General features: G+C 35.9%; 1 protein-coding gene across 1 annotated transcript in view; it reads right to left on the minus strand.

Moving 5' to 3' along the window:
- Positions 1 to 18,299: 18,299 nt before the first annotated feature.
- Positions 18,300 to 26,933, minus strand: part of LOC136263682 (uncharacterized) — a 44,527-nt gene continuing 35,893 nt past the window's right edge. The window contains exon 12 of the mRNA XM_066058315.1: positions 18,300 to 20,352. Coding sequence (XP_065914387.1) covers positions 18,479 to 20,352 — 1,874 coding nt within the window. The 3' untranslated portion in view covers positions 18,300 to 18,478. The remainder of the gene's footprint in view (positions 20,353 to 26,933) is intronic.

Consider the following 26,933-nt stretch of genomic DNA (forward strand, 5'->3'; position numbering starts at 1 on the left):
TAACATGGGCACTTGTGATTTGTCTGAAATCACTCATGCCCATGTTACAACTACTACATATGTCAAAAGCCTTAAAGCCCCTACAAATGCATTTAGTATCACTGACTATATTAAATTCACTTCAGATTAGGATCTAGCTATAAACTGCAACACATAAGAAATACCAATGTTTCCTGCAGCAACTTCCCCCCCACAAAACACCTAAAATCATTCATGATTGCAAAGAAAAGGTTAATGACCTAATGGTGGGCTAGCCAACATACGGTGTTGTATTATATATTACAGCTTACATATCTTGATACATAACTATTTCAGTACTGATTGCTTATCACTTATTAATGAAGGCATATTCATCGAGCATCATCGCACATGCCACAACTGAGTCCAACAAATTCATCCACAATCCGGTAGAGCTATATCGTTAATATTTTAGTGTAAATACAAGTTACTTTACGTTAGCCATGCACAGCCTGTGCTGCAGTCCTAGCACACTGCAGACAGGATGATGTGTTCGCTCACTTCAGCCAGCGAAATTCACATGCCACGTATTGCACAAAATCCCAGTTCAACACCTGTCTTGCTAGTAGAACTTATAAACTTGTGACTGATCCATCTGACTGACTGACAAAGTAAAAAAAAAATTAGACTGGCATGCCACTGCACTGCCGTACGAAGACCCAGTATGATCGAATCAAGAAAATAAACTTGGTACATTTAACACTTTATCACCTAGTAGGCAGTAGGTTTGTAGCGTCATCTGGTTTCCTTTGTCACTTGTGAGTTGCGACTCCTGCGAGATCACTCACCAACTCTATAATTCCTTCACTTAGTTGTTGAATAATATCTTTATAACTTTGTGACAACTTGTTATCTGTCTTCATCAGGGACCTCAGCCTTGCCACTGCTACACTGTAATTATCAGGTAAATCTTCACAGCCTGATTTCCATGGCCATGTGACTTGGTATCTGTAATTTTCAACTTAACATTCTCATTAAAAATTTGTACCAACATTAACTAATCATTGCACTTTGTAATCAGGTGTTTTTTTCCATATATCCGTAGCATCAAACAGTGAACAAGTGTTGCCAGTACCACCTGTCCCAGAACACTTTTCTGTAACAATAAAACCAAATTTAGAGGGTAACATGAACATACTAGAAGGTAAAACTATTTTGTCTCCACCAAAAAGTTTTCAAAAATAATCACAGCCAACCAAAAAGTCTATAGTAGTAGTCTCTGGTGACTCTAGAATAAAATCAGCCATTTTGTCCTTGGGTATTAGCTGTAGGAACTCCAAATCTTTGGCATACAAAGGGCTCCTCTGTAATTCCCTGTGATCTGTTTAAGGACATTAACAGACATTAACATATGTATTAGATCCATCCTTCAACTTAACATCAACATAGGTATCTATTTTTATTACCTGTCTTGCTCCAAATGTAGATACTGATAATAATTCTTTATGATCTGCTTTCAATTTAACTGTTAATTGTGCCAATTGATCTGTCAGAAAGGTCCTCTGGCTTGCACTGTCCAATAAAACTCGAGCAGTAACTATCTTTGTTCCATTAGTTCTCTGTACCACAACAGTTACTTTTTGCAGCACCACTCTCTCACCAGAGGCTGTTAACATCTCAGTTGTACATGTGTCAGTACCACTTGTGTTATCAGCAATAACAGGCTGATCTGATTGCTGCTGAAGCTGATCACCACAATCATGTCCAGAATTCTCACCCTACTTGATAGTTCACTAAGCTCTGATATCATAAATGAAATTGTTTCAGCCTGTCCAAACGTATGTGGACATATACCCCGGTTGCATAGCCCCCTTCTGCCACAATAGCAGCAAGACTTCTTATTGACACTGGAAATCTTTAATCATATGGCCAATCTTTAAACAAACAAAGCATCTCCCCTGTTGAGTCAAACGCTGCTTTCTGTCTCTTAAAGAAACTAACTTATCACACATATGCATATCATTATAGTGTCCAGTGGTGTAGCCAGGAAAAAATATTTTACCGAGGCAAAGTTTATAGCAAAATTTACCTGATTGAGAGGGTCTGCTTCTGACTCAACTGATTTACAAACACTTTCAAGCATGGGTGGTATAGCATTTGCAGGTTGACTCTCTTGTTGGATGGAAGAACTGTTTCTACATGTCATAAGTAATGCTCCAGAATTAAAAATCCTGTATGAGCAGGAGACAGCAATGCAAGCAGCTTAGTCTTCTTTGTCACTTCACAAGCATTGGCTACTTGGGCAATTGTATCTGGCATAGAATGGCCTAAACAGCCAATCTCGATGGAAATGAGATCAACAGATAAGCCAGAAAGCTGAAGGTCATAATTATTGTAAACAGCTATACCGGTCTTCCTTCTGAGCTCTAGCAGCCAAAGGATGTTGCTGGGTATTGGTGGGAATAGTTAGTTCCAATTAATAAGCAGATGGAATTATTGGAAACCAACACCAAGTCAGGCCTGCTAAGTGTGGAGGAAAGATAGGATGGAGGAAAGATTGGTTAGAATGGTGCTAGGAGGGCAGACACTTGCACGAAAAGTGTTGTATTAGAGGTGACTGCTCTCTCAATCTTGATACCACGATTTTGATGTTTATGTAGTGTACGTATACAATTGTTGATGGGCAAGGGTTTCAAACTACCTTTCAGCTGAAATATTTATATAGCATGTACAGCAGCTCTACACAGTACACACCACACTTATGTGCACACAAATACAATGGTGTAGTCACTAGAGAGGATCTTAGAATGCACTCAATGCAGCTCCCTTAAAAATGCTGACAAACTCTGAATATTGAAAGGTTTATACATTTAACAGATTTTGGTGTGTACAGGTATTAGGTATTTAGACAACAATCAAAGGAAAGTTACTGTTTGTAGGTTTGTTTAGTTACACAATACCACTCATATATGCACATTAATTGTAGTAGCATGTAGGCTGTCCGTTGGGAGTCTTGGGAGTACAACATTTATGTGATAGAGACTGGTGCAGGTAGCTATTTGCAGCTAAACATCACAAGATATAACTTTACTGGATGAGATTTTCATGACATCATATAGAGCACAATTGTATGCCAAAAAATTTGGAGGGATCAAGAGCTCCCCTTGCCTAAATCCACCACTGTGTAAAATAATTAGAATTTTAATATTTAGGATGGCGTTGTTTTAGTGCAGGGTCCAGTTTTAAAATATTTCAAAAACTTACTTGTAATTCAAGGAACTGTAGTTGAGAATCATTTAAACCGTAAAGCTTACTATTATTATTAATAATCATTAAATATTTAGTCCAGTCATGGATTTTTTTCTCCTTTCTCCACCTTTTCAAAACACTTTATGTAACAACTTTAAACAGGCTGTAGGACCAGGTGTTCTACAGACCTTCAGCACTTGTACATGTGCTGTAAAGCCTTAGTAAATAAAACTAATATCCACATAACTATAGGGTACTTTGAGATAACAAGTCACTCTCTAGAACTACTATGGATACAGGTACATGAAATTGACAAGGAGAAATCATCCTGACCACCTGGCAGACTCCTGTAAGCATTCGAGCATTAATCAGATAGCTGCAGGTTCAAGGCTACCCAGGTCCAGTCATGGATTTTTTCTCCTCAGTTTCTCCACCTTTTCAAACACACTTTATGTAAAAACAAACAGGCTGTAGGACCAGGTGTCCTATAGACCTTCAGCACTTGTGCTGTAAAGTCTTAATAAAAAAATATATATATTTTAGGCGTCAAATGCACCTATATGGGTGATTTACCAAAATTTGGTCACATATACACCAGGCATGCATGGGTCAAGCACTTAAGCACTACTGATAAGCACTTTAGCACTTATACTTATATGAAACATTTTAAACACTTAATTCTTTCCAAGTACTGAGAGTGCTTTCAAGCTTTTGCTGAGTAAAGCATTTGCTTGTATAAGCATTTAAGCACAAAAGCTGCCAGCCCTTAATGTGTTAACACTCAACAGCCAAAATGTGCTAGCAAATCATTTTGTTTCTTTCAATGTTCTGGCTTCTTGCATTATACAAGTTGGAATTATTTCAATTAAACTTATTTTCAATTGTAGTGAAGGCAGAGATAATAGCAGAGAAAATGTTGCCTTATTTGATCTTCCTGATAGTGTGTGAATGGAATTTTAAGGTCCCATGTAAACACCACTGCAAGCAGAGAGAGTTGCAGAATTATGGCATTATGTAGGGGAACCTGTAGAAAAAGAAGACAACTTTCCAATTACAATATTGAACCAAAAGCCCAAATATATAACCCAAAACTTCCTGCATCATCAGCTACCATATAATAAGTGTGGCAGGAAAAGTCTTCCACCCAAGAGATGTAAACGAAGCATTTGACTATATATAAATGGAAAAATACAGTATTATTAAGTTTCAAATCATATTGTCAGTGATATTTAGCCTCTACATATACAATAAAATATTTGTAAATAAATGCTGGGTAAATACTATTCATGATGCATAATTTAGCTCCTTCACAAGAAAGGAGGAATGAATAGTTGTAAACAAGAACCAGATTAGCTAGTCTGTTCACAAACTTTTCATTTTTCCACCACTTAGCTACATACTGATCTGTCATTTAAAACAATCATGATAGCTACATATTGTTTTTGTGACATTTTACTAGTAATCATCTTGTGATAATTTTACTATCACCCAGCACTATATAAATACTAGCCTCACAATTCTGGTGATCTATGTTGCTACCTAATTTCAAGTAATTATATCAAGCAGTTTCATGCTTCATTTTTGTAGTTGAAGCATTTACCATATTGAAGCATTTGTGCTTGTGCTTGTACTTAAGCACTTTACAAATGCAAGTGCTTGAGGAAGTGCTTCAAGCACTTGATCAAATTAAACTGCTTGACCCATGTCTGATGTACACTCTTAGCCCTCTTGCCTGTGGCCCTCATGCTCCAGGTGTATATATTAGCAAAATCCCTCACAATTGTGGTATAACTATTACATATATGGATTTTCTACACTCAAGTAATGTAATTGTGTTCAAAAATATTCAAGCAGGGGCTCTTGAAACTCATTGTAAATACTCCTTTCTGGTATTGTACTTGGTAGCTCAATATTTTGAACCTTTGTTTGTTTAGCTTTACAAAATAGTTTGAATTTTAGAGGAAACATGTTCAGCAGTTTGTCTGTCTGAACTCAAAGTATCTTTACTTTAATTTGCTTTACCAATATTATTTCAAGCTGTAATACTGCCATAGTGATCAATGTATTCCCTGGAACACTGTTAGTAGTTATGAAAAGTTTCATTAAAAACAGTCCTTGTAAGTTCAATAGTAGGAAAAATTCTTGAATATTCTTTTCCTTCTTTATAAATGGATGCAGCTGTCCATGTACACCAACAACAATGCAATGAAGTAAACTTCCAAGGAATAAATTAATATTACTCCCCAAAGCTGATAATCCAAAAAACATGGCTCTAGTTACAAGCTGCAAACCTATCCAGAAATAAAATTCATCTTTGTATGGATCTTGATAAGTATCCAACAGAGGTTTGAAATGATTAATAAACTTGAAACGTGACAGAGGTCTGATAAATACAAGAACTAAATTAAATACCATCAGTATCATGAAGAGGGTGAGACATACTACAAACAGTAAAATAAATTTTACTTCAAAAATCATGATACTTGTATCCACAGACCAAACTGTGGTAACTTGTTTACTAGGCAGATGAGTGATTGAACTATAGAAGAACAAAACCATGCAGACAGTCTGTAAGATCTTAGTATAGGACAGTATGAACAGTGTAGTTAGTACTGGCAAGGCCCTGCATGCTGTCAACATCTGTATTCTGGTGCAGTAACGACTTGCTATTATGAGCAAGATGGCTATCGAAATCAGATAGAAAGGAACCACTAATTGTAGAAATACTTTAGCATAGCTACTCATGCCATGATAAAAGCATGTTTCAATCCCCAAATCAAGGTTTGCAATTGATACAAAATCATATGTGACCGGGCCTGCGAATACAGGGCATGCGGGCACAAACTACACCCCATCACTCTACAGGTCATACCTCAGTATTGGAAAAGCATAATTTCACTCTGTAACTTGCATCATGATGCCAATGAAATGCTTACTAAGTGCTGAAAATTACAATACCATAGCATAATTTTACAAAACGGTATGAGTGATGAAAGTGTGAAAAAGTAGTCAAAAATCATGTGCCCACATGCCCTATTATCGCAGGCCCGGTCACATATGTGAACTGAGTAAACATTGAATGCTGTTCAGGAAAAAAACACAGCACTGTTAATGCTGATAATGTTTACATAGTAAATGAAAGGAGTAATAGAACCATCAGTCACAGTGAGGTTGAGAATAAAGAGTAAACACACCAGAACAATTCCTGCTAATGCAATAGGAATGATAATCAACAAGTACACATTTGAACAATGGTTACACTGTGATGAGTCAAACACAGTGCTGTGACCTGATGGACAATGTCCACATAATATACCACATTGATTAAACTGACACTGTAAGTTAGGAATGGCTACGTTGATGTATGACTGGTGAGTCATGCAGTAGTCAAATGGACATTCCAGTGACACATCATATGTGTGTGAGTTATTGACAATATCAGCAGATAACCAACTGTTAGCAAGTCGTAATATAGTTTGATCATTAATGTTGCAGTTAGTGATAAACACCTTTTGTCCTTGTAACAAAGGATCACACTGACAAATTCCTTCTATAGTATTCAAGATAAACCCAGCGGGGCATGGAATCATGGATATATGATACACATCTACTAATTCATCATGCCGCAATATGTCAAATTTATCAATGGCTATAGACGTCAATACTCTTCCCCTTAAAAATAGTTCACAACTTTTTCGATCTTTAAATTGGATATTAAACTCAACTGTAGTACAACAGTTCTGAAATAAGTTATACCTATTAAACCCAGTTTTAGTTGTACGTGATGTAAGTGGCATTTCATCAAGTCAAAAAGTTAATGCTGTTAATGAACATCTCCTAACAATGAGTCTTAATGAATATTTTTGTTTAGGATAAATAGCCTGTAATTCGTCAATTGTGCAGTCATAATTTATTGCATCAGTACAAAGACACATTTAGTTAGTGATGTTATTTGTATTAAAGGAATTGTTGGAATATTCAATGAATTGCTTATTTATCACTGCAGGATCTGATGTTGAAAACACTGATTTTTCTGTCCAACTACAATGTGATGTACTGTGTCTTTTAGAGAATAGTTTATCTCCAGAATTATTTTTAAATATAATCAAATAATCATTCTTGTCGTACTCTTTACCTAATGTTTTATGAGCATTCGGTGTATCCATGTAATGAAATACACAAAGCAAATAAAAACGTCTATTGACACTGTTGGAAACCATTATTCCTATTTCAAACTTATTTGATGTAAAATTCACAATTGTGTTCCTTTCAAGTATCATGTATTCAACTCTTAAGAAGACATTTGATTCAATATAAGAAAATTCTGTGTAATTTTTAAAACGAATAAGCTCTTTATTTGTGCTTATACAGCTACTGGGACCAGTGCATTTGATGTTGGTAAAGTAAGTTTGTCCTTGTATTATCACAAGTATTTCTATCATGTCTATTAAATACAGTGTATTGATATGTTTGAATGTAGAATTTGTCAAAAATAATTCAACTAGCGGCTTTCTTTTACTTAGTATCAATGTTCTGCCATATACAATCTGAGTGTTATTTAAATTACAAAAGGTAGAATTTATCATGTGAATTAAAATAGGATATTGTGGATAGGTATTTTGTTTGGTATAGATGCAAAGCAATTTAACATGTTTATATAAGTTCATAATTTCACAACTGTTAAGCTCTATGTGTGTGCTGAGGTTACTCTGATTTGGAATTGATGAACAAGACATCTCAAAATATAACAATATTACTGCATATTTACTTTTTGCTGGACAACCACTACTTTCCAGATGCAGTTGATAAATTTTAAAGATATTAGCCCCTATACAAGTACTGCTTTTAATGCTAATAGCTGCGCAGCTAGTTATTGTCATTTGAGACATTATCACATTGATCTGTTTTGAGTGATTATCAACAGTAAATGACACTGCATACCCATCAGTAGGAGGAATGTTACAAAATCCTACTATTATTAAATCTAATCAAAAACAGCCAAGCTGTAAAAAAAGGTGCGGCCCCCAAAAAGGCCGTGGTGAAAAAAGATGTGAAATCCAAGGTGGCGGCCAAGAAATGGCTGTGATGGTAGGTTAATGCTTAAATTTTAATAACGACAATTCAGGTGAATTTTGTGCCGCTTGTTGGGGGCCGCACCTTTTTTTACAGCTTGGCTGTTTTTGATTAGATATCACTTCTTTTTGTATTTGTATACTGCAAAGCCGGCCTATGGCTGGCTTTGGGGCTTTTTTAACCCATGTGTTTTTTTCTTTACTACAGGAAGAAGAAAAGAACTTAAAGAAGAATTTTAGTACTTCAATTATTTTTGATTTTATTAGTAATTATACAAATTATATACATATATTTATTACATGCCCATTATTCCCCACAGGATATTTTTTTGCAGCTGATCTCTCTACTGGGTGACTTGAAATGTAGCTGAACTATATACAGGATGGTTTCTTTGTAGCTGAACTCTCTACAAGGTAACCTCTTCTAGCTGGTCTCTCTACAGGGTATTTTGTTTCTAGCTGAACTCTCTACAGGTGATTTGTTTGAAGCTAAACTCTCTACATGGTGGTGTCTTTGTAGCTGAACTCTCTACATGATGGTTTCTTTGTAGCTGAACTCTCTATAAGGTGACTTCGTCTAGCTGAACTCTCTACAGGGTGATTTTTTGTAGCTGAACTCTCTGCAGGGTGATTTGTTTGCAGCTGAACTCTCTACATGATGGTTTCTTTGTAGCTGAACTCTCTACAAGGTGACTTCGTCCAGCTGATCTCTCTACGGGGTGATTTGTTTCTAGCTGAACTCTCTACAAGGAAACTTCTTCTCTACAGGTGATTTGTTTGCAGCTAAACTCTCTACATGGTAGTTTCTTTGTAGCTGAACTCTCTACAAGGTAACTTCGTCCAGCTGATCTCTCTACGGGGTGATTTGCTTCTAGCTGAACTATCTACAGGTGATTTGTTTGCAGCTAAACTCTCTACATGGTGGTTTCTTTGTAGCTGAACTCCCTACATGATGGTTTCTTTGTAGCTGAACTCTCTACAAGGTAACTTCTTCTCTACAGGGTGATTTGTTGTAGTTGAATTCTCTACAAGGTGGTTTGTTTGAGGCTGAACTCTCTACATGGCGGTTTTTTTTGTAGCTGAACTCTCTACAGAGTGATTTGTTTGCAGCTGAACTCTCTACATGATGGTTTCTTTGTAACTGAACACTCTACAAGGTGACTTCTTCTAGCTGATCTTTCTACAGGGTGAATTGTTTGTAGCTGAACTATCTACAAGGTAACTTCTTCTAGCTGATCTCTCTACAGGGTGATTTATTTGTAACTGAACTCTCTACATGATGGTTTCTTTGTAGCTGAACTCTCTACAAGGTGACTTCTTCCAGCTGATCCCTCTACAGGGGGATTTATTTGTAGCTGAACTCTCTACAAGTGATTTATTTGCAGCTGAACTCTTTATGTGGTGGTTTCTTTGTAGCTGAACTCTCTACAAGGTGACTTCTTCCAGCTGATCCCTCTACAGGGGGATTTATTTGTAGCTGAACTCTCTACAAGTGATTTATTTGCAGCTGAACTCTTTATGTGGTGGTTTCTTTGTAGCTGAACTCTCTACAAGGTGACCTCTTCTAGCTGATCTCTCTACAGGGTGATTTGTTTCTAGCTGAACTCTCTACAAGTGATTTATTTGCAGCTAAACACTCTACATGGTGGTTTCTTTGTAGCTGAACTCTTTACAAGGTGACTTCTTCTAGCTGATCTTTCTACTGGGTGATTTGTTTGCAGATGAACTCTCTACATGGTGGTTTCTTTGTTGCTGAACTCTCTACAAGGTGAATTCTTCTACCTGATCTCTCTACAGGGTAATTTGTTTGTAACTGAACTCTGTACAAGGTGTGTTTTTGTGGGTTATCTCACTGCAGGTTGATCTGTTTGTAGCTGAACTCACTAAAGGGTGATATGCTTGTAGCTGAACTCCTTGCATTGTGTCTAGTTTCTAGCTGATCTCTCTACAGGGTGATTTGTTTGTAGCTGATCTCTCTACAGGGTGATTTGTTTGTAGCTGATCTCTCTACAAGTTGATTTGTGTGTAGCTGATCTTTCTACAGGTTGATTTGTTTGTAGCCGATCTCTCTACAGGGTAATTTGTTTGTAGCTGAACTCTGTACAATGTGCTTTTTTGTAGGTGATCTCACTGCAGGTTGATTTGTTTGTAGCTGAACTCACTAAACGGTGATTTGCTTGTAGCTGAACTGTTTACATTCTGTCTAGTTTCTAGCTGATCTCTCTACAGGGTGATTTGTTTGTAGTTAATCTCTCTACAAGTTGATTTAAGTGTAGCTGATCTCTCTGCAGGTTGATTAATTTGTAGCCGATCTCTCTACAGGGTAATTTGTTTGTAGCTGAACTGTCTATAAGGTGATTTGTTTGTAGCTGATCTCTCTGCAGGTTGATTTGTTTTAGCTGAACTCTCTACAGGCTGATTTACTTGTAGCTGAACTCCTTACATTGTGTCTAGTTTCTAGCTGATCTCTCTACAGGTTGATTTGTTTGTAGCCGATCTCTCTACAGAGTAATTTGTTTGTAGCTTAACTCTCTATAAGGTGATTTGTTTGCAGCTGAACTCTCTACATGGTGGTTTCTTTGTTGCTGTACTCTCTACAGGGTGTTTTGCTTGTAGCTGAACTCTCTGCAGGGTGATTTGTTTCTAGCTTATCTCTCTACAGGTTGATTTGTGTGTAACTGATCTCTCTACAAGCTGATTTGTTTGTAGCTGATCTCTCTGCAGGTTGATTTGTTTCTAGATGATCTCTCTACAGGTTGATTTGTTTGCTGCTGATCGCTCTAAAGGTTGATTTGTTTGTAGCTGAACTCTCTGCAAAGTGTTTTATTTGTAGTTGATCTCTCTACAAGATGATTTTTTGTAGCTGACCTCTCTTCAGGGTGATTTGTTTCTAGCTGATCACTCTACAGGTTGGTTTATTTGTAGCTGAACTCTCTACAAGGTGATTTGCTTGTAGCTGATCTCTCTACAAGTTGATTTGTGTGTAGCTGATCTTTCTACAGGTTGATTTGTTTGTAGCCGATCTCTCTACAGGGTAATTTGTTTGTAGCTGAACTCTGTACAATGTGCTTTTTTGTAGGTGATCTCACTGCAGGTTGATTTGTTTGTAGCTGAACTCACTAAACGGTGATTTGCTTGTAGCTGAACTGTTTACATTCTGTCTAGTTTCTAGCTGATCTCTCTACAGGGTGATTTGTTTGTAGTTAATCTCTCTACAAGTTGATTTAAGTGTAGCTGATCTCTCTGCAGGTTGATTAATTTGTAGCCGATCTCTCTACAGGGTAATTTGTTTGTAGCTGAACTGTCTATAAGGTGATTTGTTTGTAGCTGATCTCTCTGCAGGTTGATTTGTTTTAGCTGAACTCTCTACAGGCTGATTTACTTGTAGCTGAACTCCTTACATTGTGTCTAGTTTCTAGCTGATCTCTCTACAGGTTGATTTGTTTGTAGCCGATCTCTCTACAGAGTAATTTGTTTGTAGCTTAACTCTCTATAAGGTGATTTGTTTGCAGCTGAACTCTCTACATGGTGGTTTCTTTGTTGCTGTACTCTCTACAGGGTGTTTTGCTTGTAGCTGAACTCTCTGCAGGGTGATTTGTTTCTAGCTTATCTCTCTACAGGTTGATTTGTGTGTAACTGATCTCTCTACAAGCTGATTTGTTTGTAGCTGATCTCTCTGCAGGTTGATTTGTTTCTAGATGATCTCTCTACAGGTTGATTTGTTTGCTGCTGATCGCTCTAAAGGTTGATTTGTTTGTAGCTGAACTCTCTGCAAAGTGTTTTATTTGTAGTTGATCTCTCTACAAGATGATTTTTTGTAGCTGACCTCTCTTCAGGGTGATTTGTTTCTAGCTGATCACTCTACAGGTTGGTTTATTTGTAGCTGAACTCTCTACAAGGTGATTTGCTTGTAGCTGATCTCTCTACAAGTTGATTTGTGTGTAGCTGATCTCTCTGCAGGTTGATTTGTTTGTAGCCGATCTCTCTACAGGGTAATTTGTTTGTAGCTGAACTGTCTATAAGGTGATTTGTTTGTAGCTGATCTCTCTGCAGGTTGATTTGTTTTAGCTGAACTCTCTACAGGGTGATTGCTTGTAGCTGAACTCCTTACATTGTGTCTAGTTTCTAGTTGATGTCTCTACAGAGTAATTTTTTGTAGCTGAACTCTCTACAGGGTGATTTGTTTCTAGTTTATCTCTCTACAGGTAGATTTGTGTTGATTTGTTCATTGCTGATCACTCTAAAGGTTGATTTGTTGTAGCTGAACACTCTGCAAAGTGTTTTATTTGTAGCTGATCTATCTACAGGGTAATTTGTTTGTAGCTGAACTCTCTCCACAGTGACTTGTGTGTAGCTGAATTCTGTGTAGCTGAATTCTGTGTAGCTGAATTCTCTAGAGAGTGACTTAATTGTAGCTGAATTCTCTACAGGGTGCATGACTTGTTTATAGCTGAACTTTCTTCAGTGTGACTTGTAATGTTCTGAATCTCTATAGTGATATATTTGCTTAACTCTTCACATGGTGACTTGCTTCTTGCTGAACTGTCTATAAGATTAACTGTTTGCAGCTGAACTCCCTACAGAATAACTTGTGATGTAATAAAATTCTATAATGGAGTAAATAAATTAGCCGAATGCTCTATTAGGGTGACTGTTCTATTAGAGTATCTCGATCTCGCATTTGCTACACGGAGTTGGCTTTAGAATCATAACTCAGTGGTTTGTAATCCGATTCTTCTGTACTACTGCAAGGACTTTCTATGAAGATTATTCCAGCTATACACCGATTTTCAGCTCATTGCTCTAAGCGGTTTGCCTAGTAGGCGTGAAAACTAATACTTTTTTATTCATAAAAATCGATCGCGTAATTGTGACACAGGTTGGGTTTTGTGTCATATCTCCATGGTCTTTATCTCGATTCCTTTCAAACCACCAAAAGGCACTCCTACGATGGTTACTCCATCTACATAGCAATTTTCAACTCATTCCATGAAGCGGTTTACCCTGTAGGCGTGACAACAAATCAATCTTGTTTTACGCGAATAATTGGTCATAACTCCTGAACCATTCATCGGATTTGTACCAAATTTGATGCTAGGATTCGCCTTTGGACTCCCTTTCTGTGTGCCAAATTTCAAGGCGATCGGAGTACGCGTTTGCTTGTTATAGCAATTTTTGCAAGTGTGCGAAAAGACGAAGAAGAAAAAAAACGAAGAAAAAAAAACGAAACTTTGGCAGTTCGTATCTCGGAAATGGCTGGAGCGATTTCCTTCAAATTTGGAATGTAGCCTCCCCTGGCTGGCGGGAAACTGTCTAACAAATTTGGTTCTAATCGGATAAGTGATCACTGAGATACAAAGGTGTGAAAATGACGTTTTCGTTCTTCCTGTCAATATACTCACGGGTGTGGCGCGCCGGCTTCTTGGGCCGCACGACACACTACCGTGTGTCTTGATCAATATCTTCAGTTACAGAGTGGATATCAATTAAAATTGCATTTGAACTAACTTGAAGTAACTTTGAACACCCAATGGGATCATGGATTGACAGACCAAACTTAAATTTGGAATAAAATGTTGAATTCTGAATGAAAAGGTTTCTGCACATTACAGTCATTAAATTGCTTGTTATGATTCTTGAATTCCATTTGTAAAACGTGTTAAATTTAAATCCACAATATTTAATTGCCATATTCTTTATTTCGATGGTATCGCTATTAGTTATTAAAACACCAGCCTTCCTGTTGTTGCAGGATATGGTTGTCTGACCATTTGAGCTGCCAATCAGAGAAAAATTGCTGACATTGCTGATGATTAGTGGTGTCCTCAGTTTAAATAATCCTGGTGCAAAATGTAGTTGTGTATTAGAAGATAACTTTCCAGTGTGTTGGTAATATTGCAATGTATTATTACCTCCATGATGCTCAGAATCCGGTCTCACATAGTAGAGAGTAGAAGTAGCTACTTGTAACAGTGACATCACAATAAATAGCAACATGAAATGTGGCAACAAAATCACATTGTACATGGCTGTACATATAATATAAAATATCTAGTTCAGTGTTGTGTTGTTCTATTAGTTACACAAGTACTATACGTATATACACTATATGCAATGTGATATTGATTCAGTGAAATGCTGTATGTATATGGCTGTGCTGACTGTATTCAACCCTGAATTGTTATTTCTCCATTGCTATACATACACATTAATTTTATCAACAAAACAGCACACATAATATACACATCATAAACATGAAATTACAACTGAAAGAATAGATGTACATAATCGAACACTTCATACAATAGCTACTTTAGTTTAGTTTTTATTCAAGATAACTTCTTGCAGTGAATTTGGTGTTTCAATTTTATTTAAGTATATTACTGTTATTGTCAGGATAATAATAATAACAAAGTAAACAGCTTGAGCTGCACTTCATCAATACATGTACAGGTAAATAGGGAGACTTCTTTTGAATTAACATTACCACTGAAGAAAAATAATATGAGATTAACATAATCCTTGTTATTGGTATATATTGTACCAATAACAAGGATCACAAAGTTTTGTATTCTCCTGTAAAAGATATCAAATTAATTTCAAGCAAGAAGTTTCAAATTTATTTACTCCCACCAATTGCACACTATAAGAAAGATTACTAGTTCTTCCACAGGTGGAGTAGCATATATATGCAGCATGTCAACTTAAGTTTACCTAGAATAATATTATGATTGCCTCATTACTGCACATGTATAAATGATGTACGTACCAGGGTATAGCTTTAGTAAATGTCAGAAAAACTATTAAATAGGAAGGTAAGATTTGAGGTATGTAAGAGTCTACCATTGAACCAGAGTCAACAGCTTTACTGCTTCACAATATAATACGTAGTACAGATTGATAGATATACTGCAACATGTTTAAATGACCAGCCCATGTACACTAATCACAGAAGGAAAACCATCTGTAAATGATTAGATAGTTCATGATTGCATACATGAATGTGACCTTAACAGCCAAAGCATGCTGTGATTAAAACATGTATCATGATCATTATTATCATGAACCACGGTAGTGGTTCATAATAGAGATCGCCTATGTTTTTACCAAAATCCTAATAGAACACACACCTAAACACCACCTTAGGAAGCTCCCCCAAATGCAAAAGAAGCCTTAGAAGTTAATTTGGAAGTAGTATAGGTCTACTGGAAAAACTATGAAGTCAAAAGGAACCTATAAAAGTATTTTTTAAATGTCATTTTGTTTATCATGAAACATGGTAGTGGTTCATGATAGAGGTCGCCTATGTTTTTGGCCAAAATCCTAGTAGAGCATACACCTAAACACTACCTTAGGAAGCTCCCCAACCACAAAAGAAGCATTAGAAGTTAATTTGGAAGAAGTTTAGGTCCACTGGAAAATATGAAGTCAAAAGGAATGAACAAAAGTACTTTTCAGTTAAATTTCTGAAATATGTCATTTTGTTCATCTTCTTCTTCTTATTATTATTATTATTATTGTTATTATTTTTTCCACTGGGCTAGAGCAAAATTTGAGTACTTTTTGGGATAAAAATTGCATAACTTTCCTTCCTATGTCTTTCTTCACGTCCATGGCCTATGCATATAATATTACGATGATAACACATTCTCAAGCAAATTTGCTTCTTGTAGGTTCACTTTGCCATTGATCTTCTATTCTGCAAGGATAACCAATGTGTTAATTGTGTTAATAAGTATCCAATATATTTATGTTAACAAGTTCATTTGGAAATCTTACATCATTACCTATATTTAACCTAATATATTAGGTTCATACCAGAGCAACAATGTTGTTGTGTACCACTGTGTACTTGACTTATTGTGATCACATAGCTGCACAAATTAGAAGCCATACTATTGCTGACAACAGCATGGGATATGTCAAAGCTGTAATAGTACAAAGTGCATTCAATAGTAATGAAACAATACACTGGTTTTGCAAACTCTTATAATATTAGCTGACTACTTAACAGCTACTACACATGTTGATATACATGTTTAGTACTACTATATGTAATATTAGCAACTCTTATTATCATGTTAGCTATCCATAAATGGATTTATAAAAAATAGCTAAACAAACTCAGTAGTGTAAAAATAATTTAAAAAATGAATAGCTAGAGATCACTGAAAAAAGTAAAGAAACAAGAGTCAAACAAGCCAGAATGTTAATCATACAGTGATCTCTGTTTGGACTCAAATAAACATTTATACAGAAGCATTCTCAGTACTTATCTGCCTTTGAATTATGGAGAAACTAGCTACTGTTTTTTTCCTTAGTTTCTAACAAGTCCAAATAGAGATCGCTGTGTGATTAACATGCAGGCTTGTTTGACTCTTGTTTTTTACTTTTTTCAATGGATCTCTATTTGCATGGTTTAATTTTTAAAATTATAGTTACATCAGTCTTCTTATTATCATTATTATTATTTTTTCCACAGGGCTAGAGCAAAATGTAAGTACTTTTGGGGGATAAAAAGTTAAATTAAAAACTACATAACTTTCCTTTCTATGTCTTTCTTTACGTCCATGACCTATTTTTAAATGCATATTATAATGATAACACATTCTCAAGCAAATTTGCTTCTTGTAGGTTCACTTTGCCATTGATCTTCTGATTTAGCTTCTGCAAGAATAACCAATGTGTTAATATGTGTTAATAAATATCCAATCTATTCATGTTAACATGTTCATTTGGAAACCCTATATTTATAACCACAGGCAATTCTCAAAAGCATAATAATAGATGATTTTTTGAGCACTGCTCAAAAGCATAATGCTCAAATTTTGGAGTATGATAGCCTCAAAAAAAAGTAAAGAAACAATAGTCAAGCAAGCCTGCATGTTAAACACACAGAGATCTATTTGGACTCCAATAAACATTTATATAGAAGCATTCTCAGTACTTTTCTGCCCCTGATTTATGGAGAAACTTTGTTTTTTCCTTAGTTTCTACCATATCCATTGAGTCCATGTTTCTTTACTTTTTTCAGCATTCTCTATTCCCATGTTTTAACTTTTAAAATATTATTTCATAGATATGGGTATCTTTGGAAAACTAATCAATATACCAGGTGTTGTGTGGTGTGTGCAAACAATGGTTAAGAGAAAATACGTAAAGACAAAGGTACTTTTAGTCAAACAGAAGAATTCATTCACATGCTTAGCTATAGTTAGATCTACTAGTAACAGTTCCCTGCTCATTAAACATTGTTACTTCTTGTCATAATCCACAAATTCAATTGTTTATAACCTGTGGGAAAGCTGTTCTTCCTGCCAGAGTGTTAGACTATATTGTGCACCCTCTCTGTGTGGTACTCCCAACAGTTATATAAAAGCACCAGATATCAAAAGAGCTTCTGCAGAACTACATGTTAATAGTTCCCTTAATTATTTCTTGATGTAGAGTCAATTAGCATCGTACTGCCTTTCCAGTCATCACTGTTATACTAAATTCTGACGTCACTTCCACAATACAATATTTATGTACAGACAGATAAACACACCCATTAAAACATATCATATGGCACAAATAATTGACAAAAAAGATGACCAAGTAGTTTGATGAGAACGTTTTTGGCCATCTTTTAATTTACAAAATACCACTAATTTTCACTGACACACTGTAAGCAAATTTGTCAAAACTTCCCCCATTAAAACTTTGCAATCTCATGAGATATCCTTAAATACAATCAACAAACTAGTAGTTGGCATCCTCTATAAGCAATAAATTTCTAGATGAAATTAAGCCAGGATTCCATTACGTATATTACTTGCCTATCATTATAAATGTTGTAGTAGACATGATTGTGAGCATGCATAAATAATAAAGGGTTGCATGACACTAATTGATTTACTTAGCAGCACTAATACTCTAACAGATTTGATCAAATTTTGGCTAATTAAATGTTGTGCAAGGATAAATTGCATTACTGCAAGTATCATCAGTAAAAACAACAGTGGCAGCAGCATAAAATGATTAGGTTGCACACACATACAAAATTCAATTACCAGCAAAAATAAATCAATTGTGCACTACAATAGTATTCTACTTTGTACATTTATAGCAGTAAAAAATCAAGCTGAATGATTAGAAGCCATTCTATTGGTGCAGGCATTCATGTGCAAACACAATAAATATGTAAACACCAAAACATGTTATCGCTGTGCAATCTTTTGGCTAACAAACATTGGAGCAACTTCTTGAAGTTTAATGAGATATTCAGTGTCCACCAATTTGATATCTTCATCATACTGACCAGCTGTTAAGTACCTATAAGTTCTTTCAATGTCAGACAATCTACTTAAAATTGCACTATTTATTTTTCCATGTGCCTTGAGGTGCACTTTAACTTGAGGCAACATTAGAGCGATTATACGATGGTAACCAGGAGTCAAAAGTTGCAATTGTTCACACCAAATTTTAAAATGTGTGCTATCAACATATACTAAGATTTTATGAACCAGAGCAACAGCCTTTTGTGCAATATTACACATTGGATAATATTTGATGAATTTTTTTATAACTTCAGTTATTTCAATATACTTCTTGGTGTGAAAAATCCGCTCAACTTCTTGATTCAATTTCCTGCAAAGTTTGTATGCATCTTTGAGGGTACATTTGCATTCATCTATGAGAGAGTTGTTTTCTACTCCCACAATTGACAGCAGATTCATGGTATATGGTGATGACATTAAAGCCTTTTGCACTTGCTGCAATATCAGAATAACATTGTGAGGATCTGTAGTTGTCTGCATAGTTATAGCCTTGAGATAGTAAGGTAACACAACATTCTCTATTTCACCAAGTGTGTATTTTAAGTAATCTGCACATGGTAGTAACAGTGGGTTGCCTACACCTTGCGAACGTCGAAAAGCCAATGTCAACCCATGTTTAACTGATTGCACGATATTCAATTTACTGTAAGGTGAAAGCAAAAATGCTTCTTTGCTCTCCATAGAATCATTTATGTACTGGCTAATGACGGTGTGCACCTCCACATGATGGATGGAGTTGCTGCTAGAGAATAGTACAGAGTGGCTGTACTGGATTAGACCATAAGCCCAAAGTGTCTCCACAGTTTCTTCAGCTTCTTGCTCAGAAACATTCCATAAACGATGCAGCACTGATGTTACCAAAGAAGTTCCAATTCCGGTCCATAGTATCAATGTTTTGACTTTATCTGACAGTACTTTTGTTAGCAATTCCAAGGAAGTTTCAATGCAAGCCTTCACTGCTAATTTACGGCTTTTGCTTACACTTTCTATAACATTTTTATCAAAAGCAGTTAAGCCCTTTTGATGCAATCTATTTTGTAAGTTTTCTATTGCATCATGAAGTGATAGGCGACGATGTTTTATGCCATGAAACAATTGTCCTCTGAGAAGAGACAGAAGCAGTGGCCACAAATGCATATCTTCAGCCAGTTCTTCCAGTAGCATGATGTCTTCTTGTGGTAGCTGACTAATGTCAATGACCTTGTTGGTAAGAAGAGAAACAGCTTCACTTTTCATCATGGGACCAATGGCCACTGATTCTATTGTTGGTATGTATTGCTCAACATTTTTCATTCTTGTTGTTAGCACAATCTTGCAGTTGGAAAAAGCCCTTATAAGAGGTTCCGCATCTTCAACATTCCACACATCATCGATTATCACCAGAAGGTTATGATGGTAGGTACTCGTAAGCTGTTTCATTTCTTGTTCAGTATGATCGGTATCACCTTGTCCTATATTTTTACCAGTCAGCAAATGATACAAGCGACTAAGCTTAATACTAGGGTCTGTAGCTTGTGGACCAAGCTCAACAAAGATAAAACCATCAGTGAATTGTTCTTTCACAGCTGGATGGTAGCACAGCAAGACTGCTGTGGTGGTTTTACCAAACCCACCAGCACCACTAATTGTCAAGGTTGTCCCATATTCATTAGGATCATTCGTCGCTTGACAGAGTTTAGTAGCAACTTCATCTAACAGCTTCTGACGATCAACACAATTGGATGGCTTTGGAGGGGGCTGCATATACTTGAACCCTAAACAACACCAATGTTAGCTACATTCTTGAACGTAAAAAATAATGAAGAAAATAATAACATGGTGTTGATGTTAATTAATTACAATTTTGTGATCATGGGTGATTATAATTGTACTATAGCTAACACTAATTAGCCCTAACCATCAACCCATTGATTTTGTCTAAAAACACTTAAATTCATTACAATTCCTGTCCCAGTAGTAGTCAGGTTTACTATGTACTTTTGTTAAAATTTTATGGGGATTAGCAAACCTATATATTTTTGGAAAGCTTACAGCATGGATAATCTGAAAATCAATGTTTACATTTGCACAGATTCCTGCAAGGTCAGCATTTTTAAATTTCAAAATGGTAGCCAATAAAGTAAGAAATTCAATTTTAATTTGACATAAAAGTTCATTACTGAACTCAACAAATTCTCTGGTGACATTTTTACATCTCTATTCATTAGAGGTGATAATTAATTAGAAGTTTTTACAAACAGAATAGAAGAGCGTCCATTATGCTACAATAACCCAAGAATAATTTTTAGGAAAAGAACTGAGGAATATTCCAGATTAATTGGATGAGATCTATGTATAACTGGTGCAAAGTATACATTTGGCTTCCACTGAAACAGTTCAAGCCTAAAAACAGCAGATTGAAAAGATTGTGTTACTCTAATAGAACAGTCAGATACTCTAATAAAGTAGTCAACTGTGAGTCCATATTTCTTAATGTAGCAGTCGCTTTTGTGAAAATCCTAGCTAGTATGCTTATGTTAGGTGTAATTTTAGGAGATTAGCTAATACTAGGTTTGAAAGAATAACTGTATATAATTTGCATAAAATATTCTCTCTTAAAAGGCAACTTTGTTAATTAACAACTGGCAACTATGATTTCACCCCGACCAGATCCAAGAGCACTTTTGCACCAGTTGGTGGCATGCATTATTATGTAAAAGATAACTTTGCTCAAAATTTATGGGCCTACATAATTATTATTAGAAAGCTTAGAGCATGGAGACCAGTGAAAATCAATGCTTACATTTATACAGATACCTACATGTTAGTCAATTAGCAGGTTGAAAATAGCAGTCCATATGGTGAAAATTTCTCCACACATCAGCCTCTTATTGACAGAGAATTGCAACAAACACTATTTCTATGTTCTCACACCCATACAGAATCCATTAATAGGCTCTAAATTGCTAAGAAACTTAAAAGCAATTTATTTGGCAGATAGTTATTGCATGAAACAAAGTAAATTATTGACATTGAGATGTAGGATATAGCTACTGTATGTATGAAGACATCACAACTATGTACATACATACACATACATGTATTATATCTAATACAGTTACTTCAAAGATATGAACCTAACAACCATCAGTTCTGTCATTGTCAATGCATTTACAGTACGATAGTACTATATATTAGGGATCATGCAGAATTGAGCATTTCCAGTTCAAAATATCACCCTAAAACCAGTCTCAATTTCCCTTCATAACAGCTTGGCAGCATTGGTTAGGCACAGCCAAGCTCAAAACTGTCTTCAGACTAATCCCAATCTCTTCCAACAAGTTTCTATTGCATTTTAAAAACTTTACATTCAACAGAATTTTACACTGACTGACTGACAGCCAAGCATAACTTGACATATGGGCTTGATTTTGCCAACCGCAGACATACAATACATGCATCATGGGGTTGCCTTTGTCTTCTTTTCTGTTCCAGTTCTTTTCGCTGACAATGCAAGGTGTCAATTCATGCTATAGCTTATTGCCAGTATTTTCCATAGCAATATGATTGATAGTTGAGACACTTCTCACGCTGTTCTTTGTTTGCAATGCTGTGTAATGGGAAAAGCATACTGTATTAGACTGAAATATAGGAATTAAATGTAGGACTGTTATTGTAACATAATTATGACTGGTGAACCCGTGCATAGACTGCATTAAAAGGAAGAAGGGCACTTGAAAAACCATATGTCTAAACGCATGCCCCAACTATCAATTATGTAGCAAAAAGGGAGGTAGCCATTATGCTTCATTTTCAGCTATACAACAAGAGAGGTTGCCTATTTGCAGCTAATTCAGTCATGGTTATATACTGAATGAAGCATATAGGGATTAAATGTCCACTAGTATATCTGCAGATGCATAGGCAACCCATCTTCTTTCATAACTCCTTAGCAATTCCCTTGTTTTAGTTCTTTACTTTTTTGATCCCTAATCCAACTTTAACTTTGTTTTCTCTTCTACTTGTATGTTTAAATTTTCATCACTTGTACATCTGTACCACACAAACACAGTTTTGTGCAAGGTAAATCGTTGCAATAGCACTAGCATTTTAGCATGGAGCAGTTACTTGTAAGCCTGTCATTAGAAGTATCTTGGCTACATCTTTTATTACTGTGACAAATGTCCTTTTTTATTTTTGTCATTTTCTGGCTAAGAATCACTCCATCAACGATGGCAATATTTGGATTATTTAAAGATTTGTGATATGCAATCATTCTGTCACTGGAAAGCAAATTTTCATTGGATTAACAATTAGGTAACAGTGGATACTAATTTTCAAGATTGTGTGTCAATTTAACTTGTTGGTGGATGCCTATCTGGTGCATAAAATTGCTCTTGGTGATCATCATTGTTGCCAATTGTTTATGTAAAAAGGAAAACTTGCCTTATAGGGGAGACTAATTCCAATTACTATACTTTAAAATGAAAATTCTTTCAAAGTTTATCTAGTGCTAATTATGTTAAATATACGTAAGCACATTAGCAAAAAATGGGCTCAAAAGTTGACCGCTTTTAAATGACTGCTTTATTAGAGTATCTAAAATTTCAGCTTTTTTTTAGGTTTGAACTGTTTTAGTAGAAGTCTGTTTTAGTAGAAGTCATGTTAATGATGTTATACTTTGCACTAGTACTTTGTACCAGTTATACTCCAATCAATCCAGAATATTAGTTGATTCTTTTCACTATCCTGAATTATTGCAGTATAATAAGAGTTCTTCTATTCCCTTTGTAAAAATGTTCATATTATTCATGATTAACTGTCTCACCTCTAATGAATAGAGGTATAAAAATATTGCCAGAGAATCTGAATTCATTTATTAAACTTTTGTATCAAATTAAACTTGATATATTCGAATTCTCTTATTATATTAGCTGTCACTTTGAAATTAAAAAATGCTGACCTTGCAGGAAACTGTGCAAATGTAAACATTGATTTTCAGATTCTTCATGCTCTAAGTTTTCCAAAAATGTATTGGTTTGCTAATCCCCATAAACTTTGAGCAAAAGTGTATTTTTTGACATAGTGGACCTGACTATAGCATGCATATACATAGCTAGAAAGTCATGTAATAATAGTGGTGTAAGCAGGATTGAGTGCACTCCGAAAGATGACATGAAACAAACTTACAATTGTGGCAAATGTTGATTCATAGTTTTGTAAGTTAACATAGGAATCTTAAATTCATGTATGCATTTCAAAAATAATATTTGCCCATGTAGCACCAGTGGGTCTCCCATTGAAAGCTTTTATTGAATTAGTATATACGTATATAGAATGCTGGAATTGGTTGTATAGAAAGTAACCTTGCCATGATCAGTATATCACAAAATCTTCAGCCTATTGTGGGGAGGGGTAATCAGTTCATTGAATAGGGGAAGTGTGAGGGAACTTTGGCAGTGAATATTATACTGTACAAGGACAGAAAATGTGATTGTTCTAACATAGCGTTCACCTGAGCCCTCGTTTCTTGTGAATAACTCTTGTTACATGGGCCAGCTGCCCAAACATTTGGTAGCGCTATGAAGCTCTTTAAATGCTGGAACTGATAGTCAAAAAAGTGCTTTGATACTGGCAAGATCAAGTAATTAAAAGTATCTCATACATTTAGTATGGACGATTCAGGTGTGCAAACATGTTTACAACATGAAAACATGCTTGTTCCAGTACAAAACCATTGGGAGTGAACATATGTTCACCTCTTTGATATTACTGTTTTTGGCAGGGGCTCAGGTGAATGTGGGCATTTGGATTCAGTGGAATGGAATGGTGGACTGGAATGGTGGACTGGAATGGTGGAATGGAATGGAATGGTGGAATGGAATGGTGGAATGGAATAGTGGAATGGAACGGTACTTAGGTAATTTCAATTAGTGATCACCTCTTTAAAAAGACCACCTTCTAACAAAGACCACCTCTTTACAAAGACCGCTTTACTTTAATATCTGAATTGTTGTTTTAGAGCCCTATAAGACAGTCTTATTGATGAATTGTGTGCCACATGTTATGTCTAGTAAAGCCAGTGATATCTGATTTATGATACAGTAATAGCTATCCACACAAAAACAGCCAAGCTGTGAAAAAATGGTGCGGCCTTAAAAAGCCTGGGTGAAAAAAGCTGTGAAATCAAAGGTGGCGGCCAAGAAATGGCTGCAATGATGTTAATGCTAATAAATTTTAACAATGCACACAGCCATTATTAAAATTTTTAGCATTAACATCATTGCAGCCATTTCTTGGCCGCCACCTTTGATTTCACAACTTTTTTCACACGGCTTTTTAAGGCCGCACCATTTTTCACAGCTTGGCTGTTTTTGTGTGGATTTCACTCCTTTTTGTACTTTACAAGGCCCCAAAACCAGCCTATGGCTGACTTTGAGGTTTGTCTTTACTCACATTTCTTCTTTTCTATGTAGATACAATGATGATTATTGAAGACAGACTTATAAATGTATTTCATTGCATGATTTAATTCAATATTTGATATTATTGTAATACTCTAATAGAGTGCACATTTTTTTGAAGACTTCTAATAGAACATACATAGAATGTTCTAGAACAGTCTAGAACTTCTATTGGTAGATCTATGAAATTACAAACGTTTGACTATAAGCAGATTTCAACTAGAAATTTCATTTATAAAGCAGAAATTAAGTAAGGTGATCAGTCAAGGTAGCAGTGGTTCAGTGGTTAAGGATGGAGGTGTTAGGTATGGAGGTCCCTGGTTCGAACTCTGGTAAGTTGTTTTTTTTGACACTTTCTGCACACCTTTTTTACCTCGTGGTGACTGCTCTATTAGAGTATCTCGATCCCGCGATTTTACACTTGCTTAGTTTTTGCTTTATAACTTTGTCGCTGTAACTCTATTGCTATTCAAACTATCAAAAGGCACTGCTACGATGATCAGCCTATCTACACACCAATTTTCAAGTTATTTCTATGCTTGGTTTATCCTGTAGCCGTGACAGAAGTTTGATCTGTTTTTACGTGAATAAACGTCCATAACTCCTTGAATACTACTCAGACTTACAACAAACTTGGTACGTGAATCCACCGTTACACGTTCTTAATTTGTGCCAAAGATCGAGGCAATCGAGTTACATGTTTGCATTTTATAGCAATTTTTGCAAAGTGTGCGAAAAGAAATCGAAGCCCCCGTAGCCCCCCGTACGGCATAAGAAGAAAAAAATGAAGAAATTAAAACGAAATTTTGGACGCCCATATCTCGCAAATGGCTGTTGCGAATTTAATCTAATTTGCTGTGTGGCGTACCCTACCTGGGGGACAGCTATAATGCAAAAATAGTGTGCTTTGGAGAAGAGGCCATGGAGCTATGCATGCGTGAAAAAGCTGTTTTCTTTCTTCCTGTAAATATACTCACGGTGTGGTCGCCGGCTTTCTTGGCCGCACGACACACTACCGTGTGTCTTGATATACCCCATACAAAAACAGCTTGGCTATACAAAAAAATATGTGTCCACGAAACTAAAAGCAACTGGCAACTAAAGGAGCTAATATTTCGAAATGAATGTTAATATATACTGGCAACAAAGTATAATTTACAATAATCTTGGTCTTTTATCATTGACTTGTGCAGTCTGACTGTATTCCTAATTAATTCCCTGTATATCTAATAGGCTAGTAAATTGGTACCTTTCTCAATAGTCCGGCATTGTAGAGGAGAAAAAAGGCAGCTAAATTACTAGCCAATTAGAGTTACAGGGAATCAATTAGGAATGCAGCAAGACTGTACGAGTCAATGATAAAGGACCAAATTTTTAAAAATTACAGTAAGTTATTTGTCAGTATTTCTTGGCCTCACCCAAATGATAGCTCCTTTAGTTGTCAGTTACTTTTAGTTTGATGGGGACGTCACTTGTATATACTCAAACTGTTTTTGCATGGGGTATATTGCTGTATTACAAATCAGATATCACTCTGACTTTTCTAGGCATGTGGTACACAACTGATCAATAAGACCATTCTATGGGGATACACTCTAAAACAACAAGATAGTAGCATTTTAAACATTAAAGTAAACGGTCTATATAAAGAGGTGGTCTTTGTTAGAAGGTGGTCTATATAAAGAGGTCACCACCAATTGAAATTACCAAATTACCGTTCCATTCCACCATTCCATTCCAGTCCACCATTCCAGTCCATTCCACCAGTCCATTCCACCATTCCAGTCCACCATTCCATTCCACTGAATCCAGACGCCCGGTGAATGCATACCAACTATAGAGTGGTTGACTACTCTATGAGAGCATCTCAATCTTCTGTTATATACAAGCAT

This window comes from Dysidea avara, chromosome 8, assembly GCF_963678975.1.
Source record: "Dysidea avara chromosome 8, odDysAvar1.4, whole genome shotgun sequence".
Lineage (NCBI taxonomy): Eukaryota > Metazoa > Porifera > Demospongiae > Dictyoceratida > Dysideidae > Dysidea > Dysidea avara.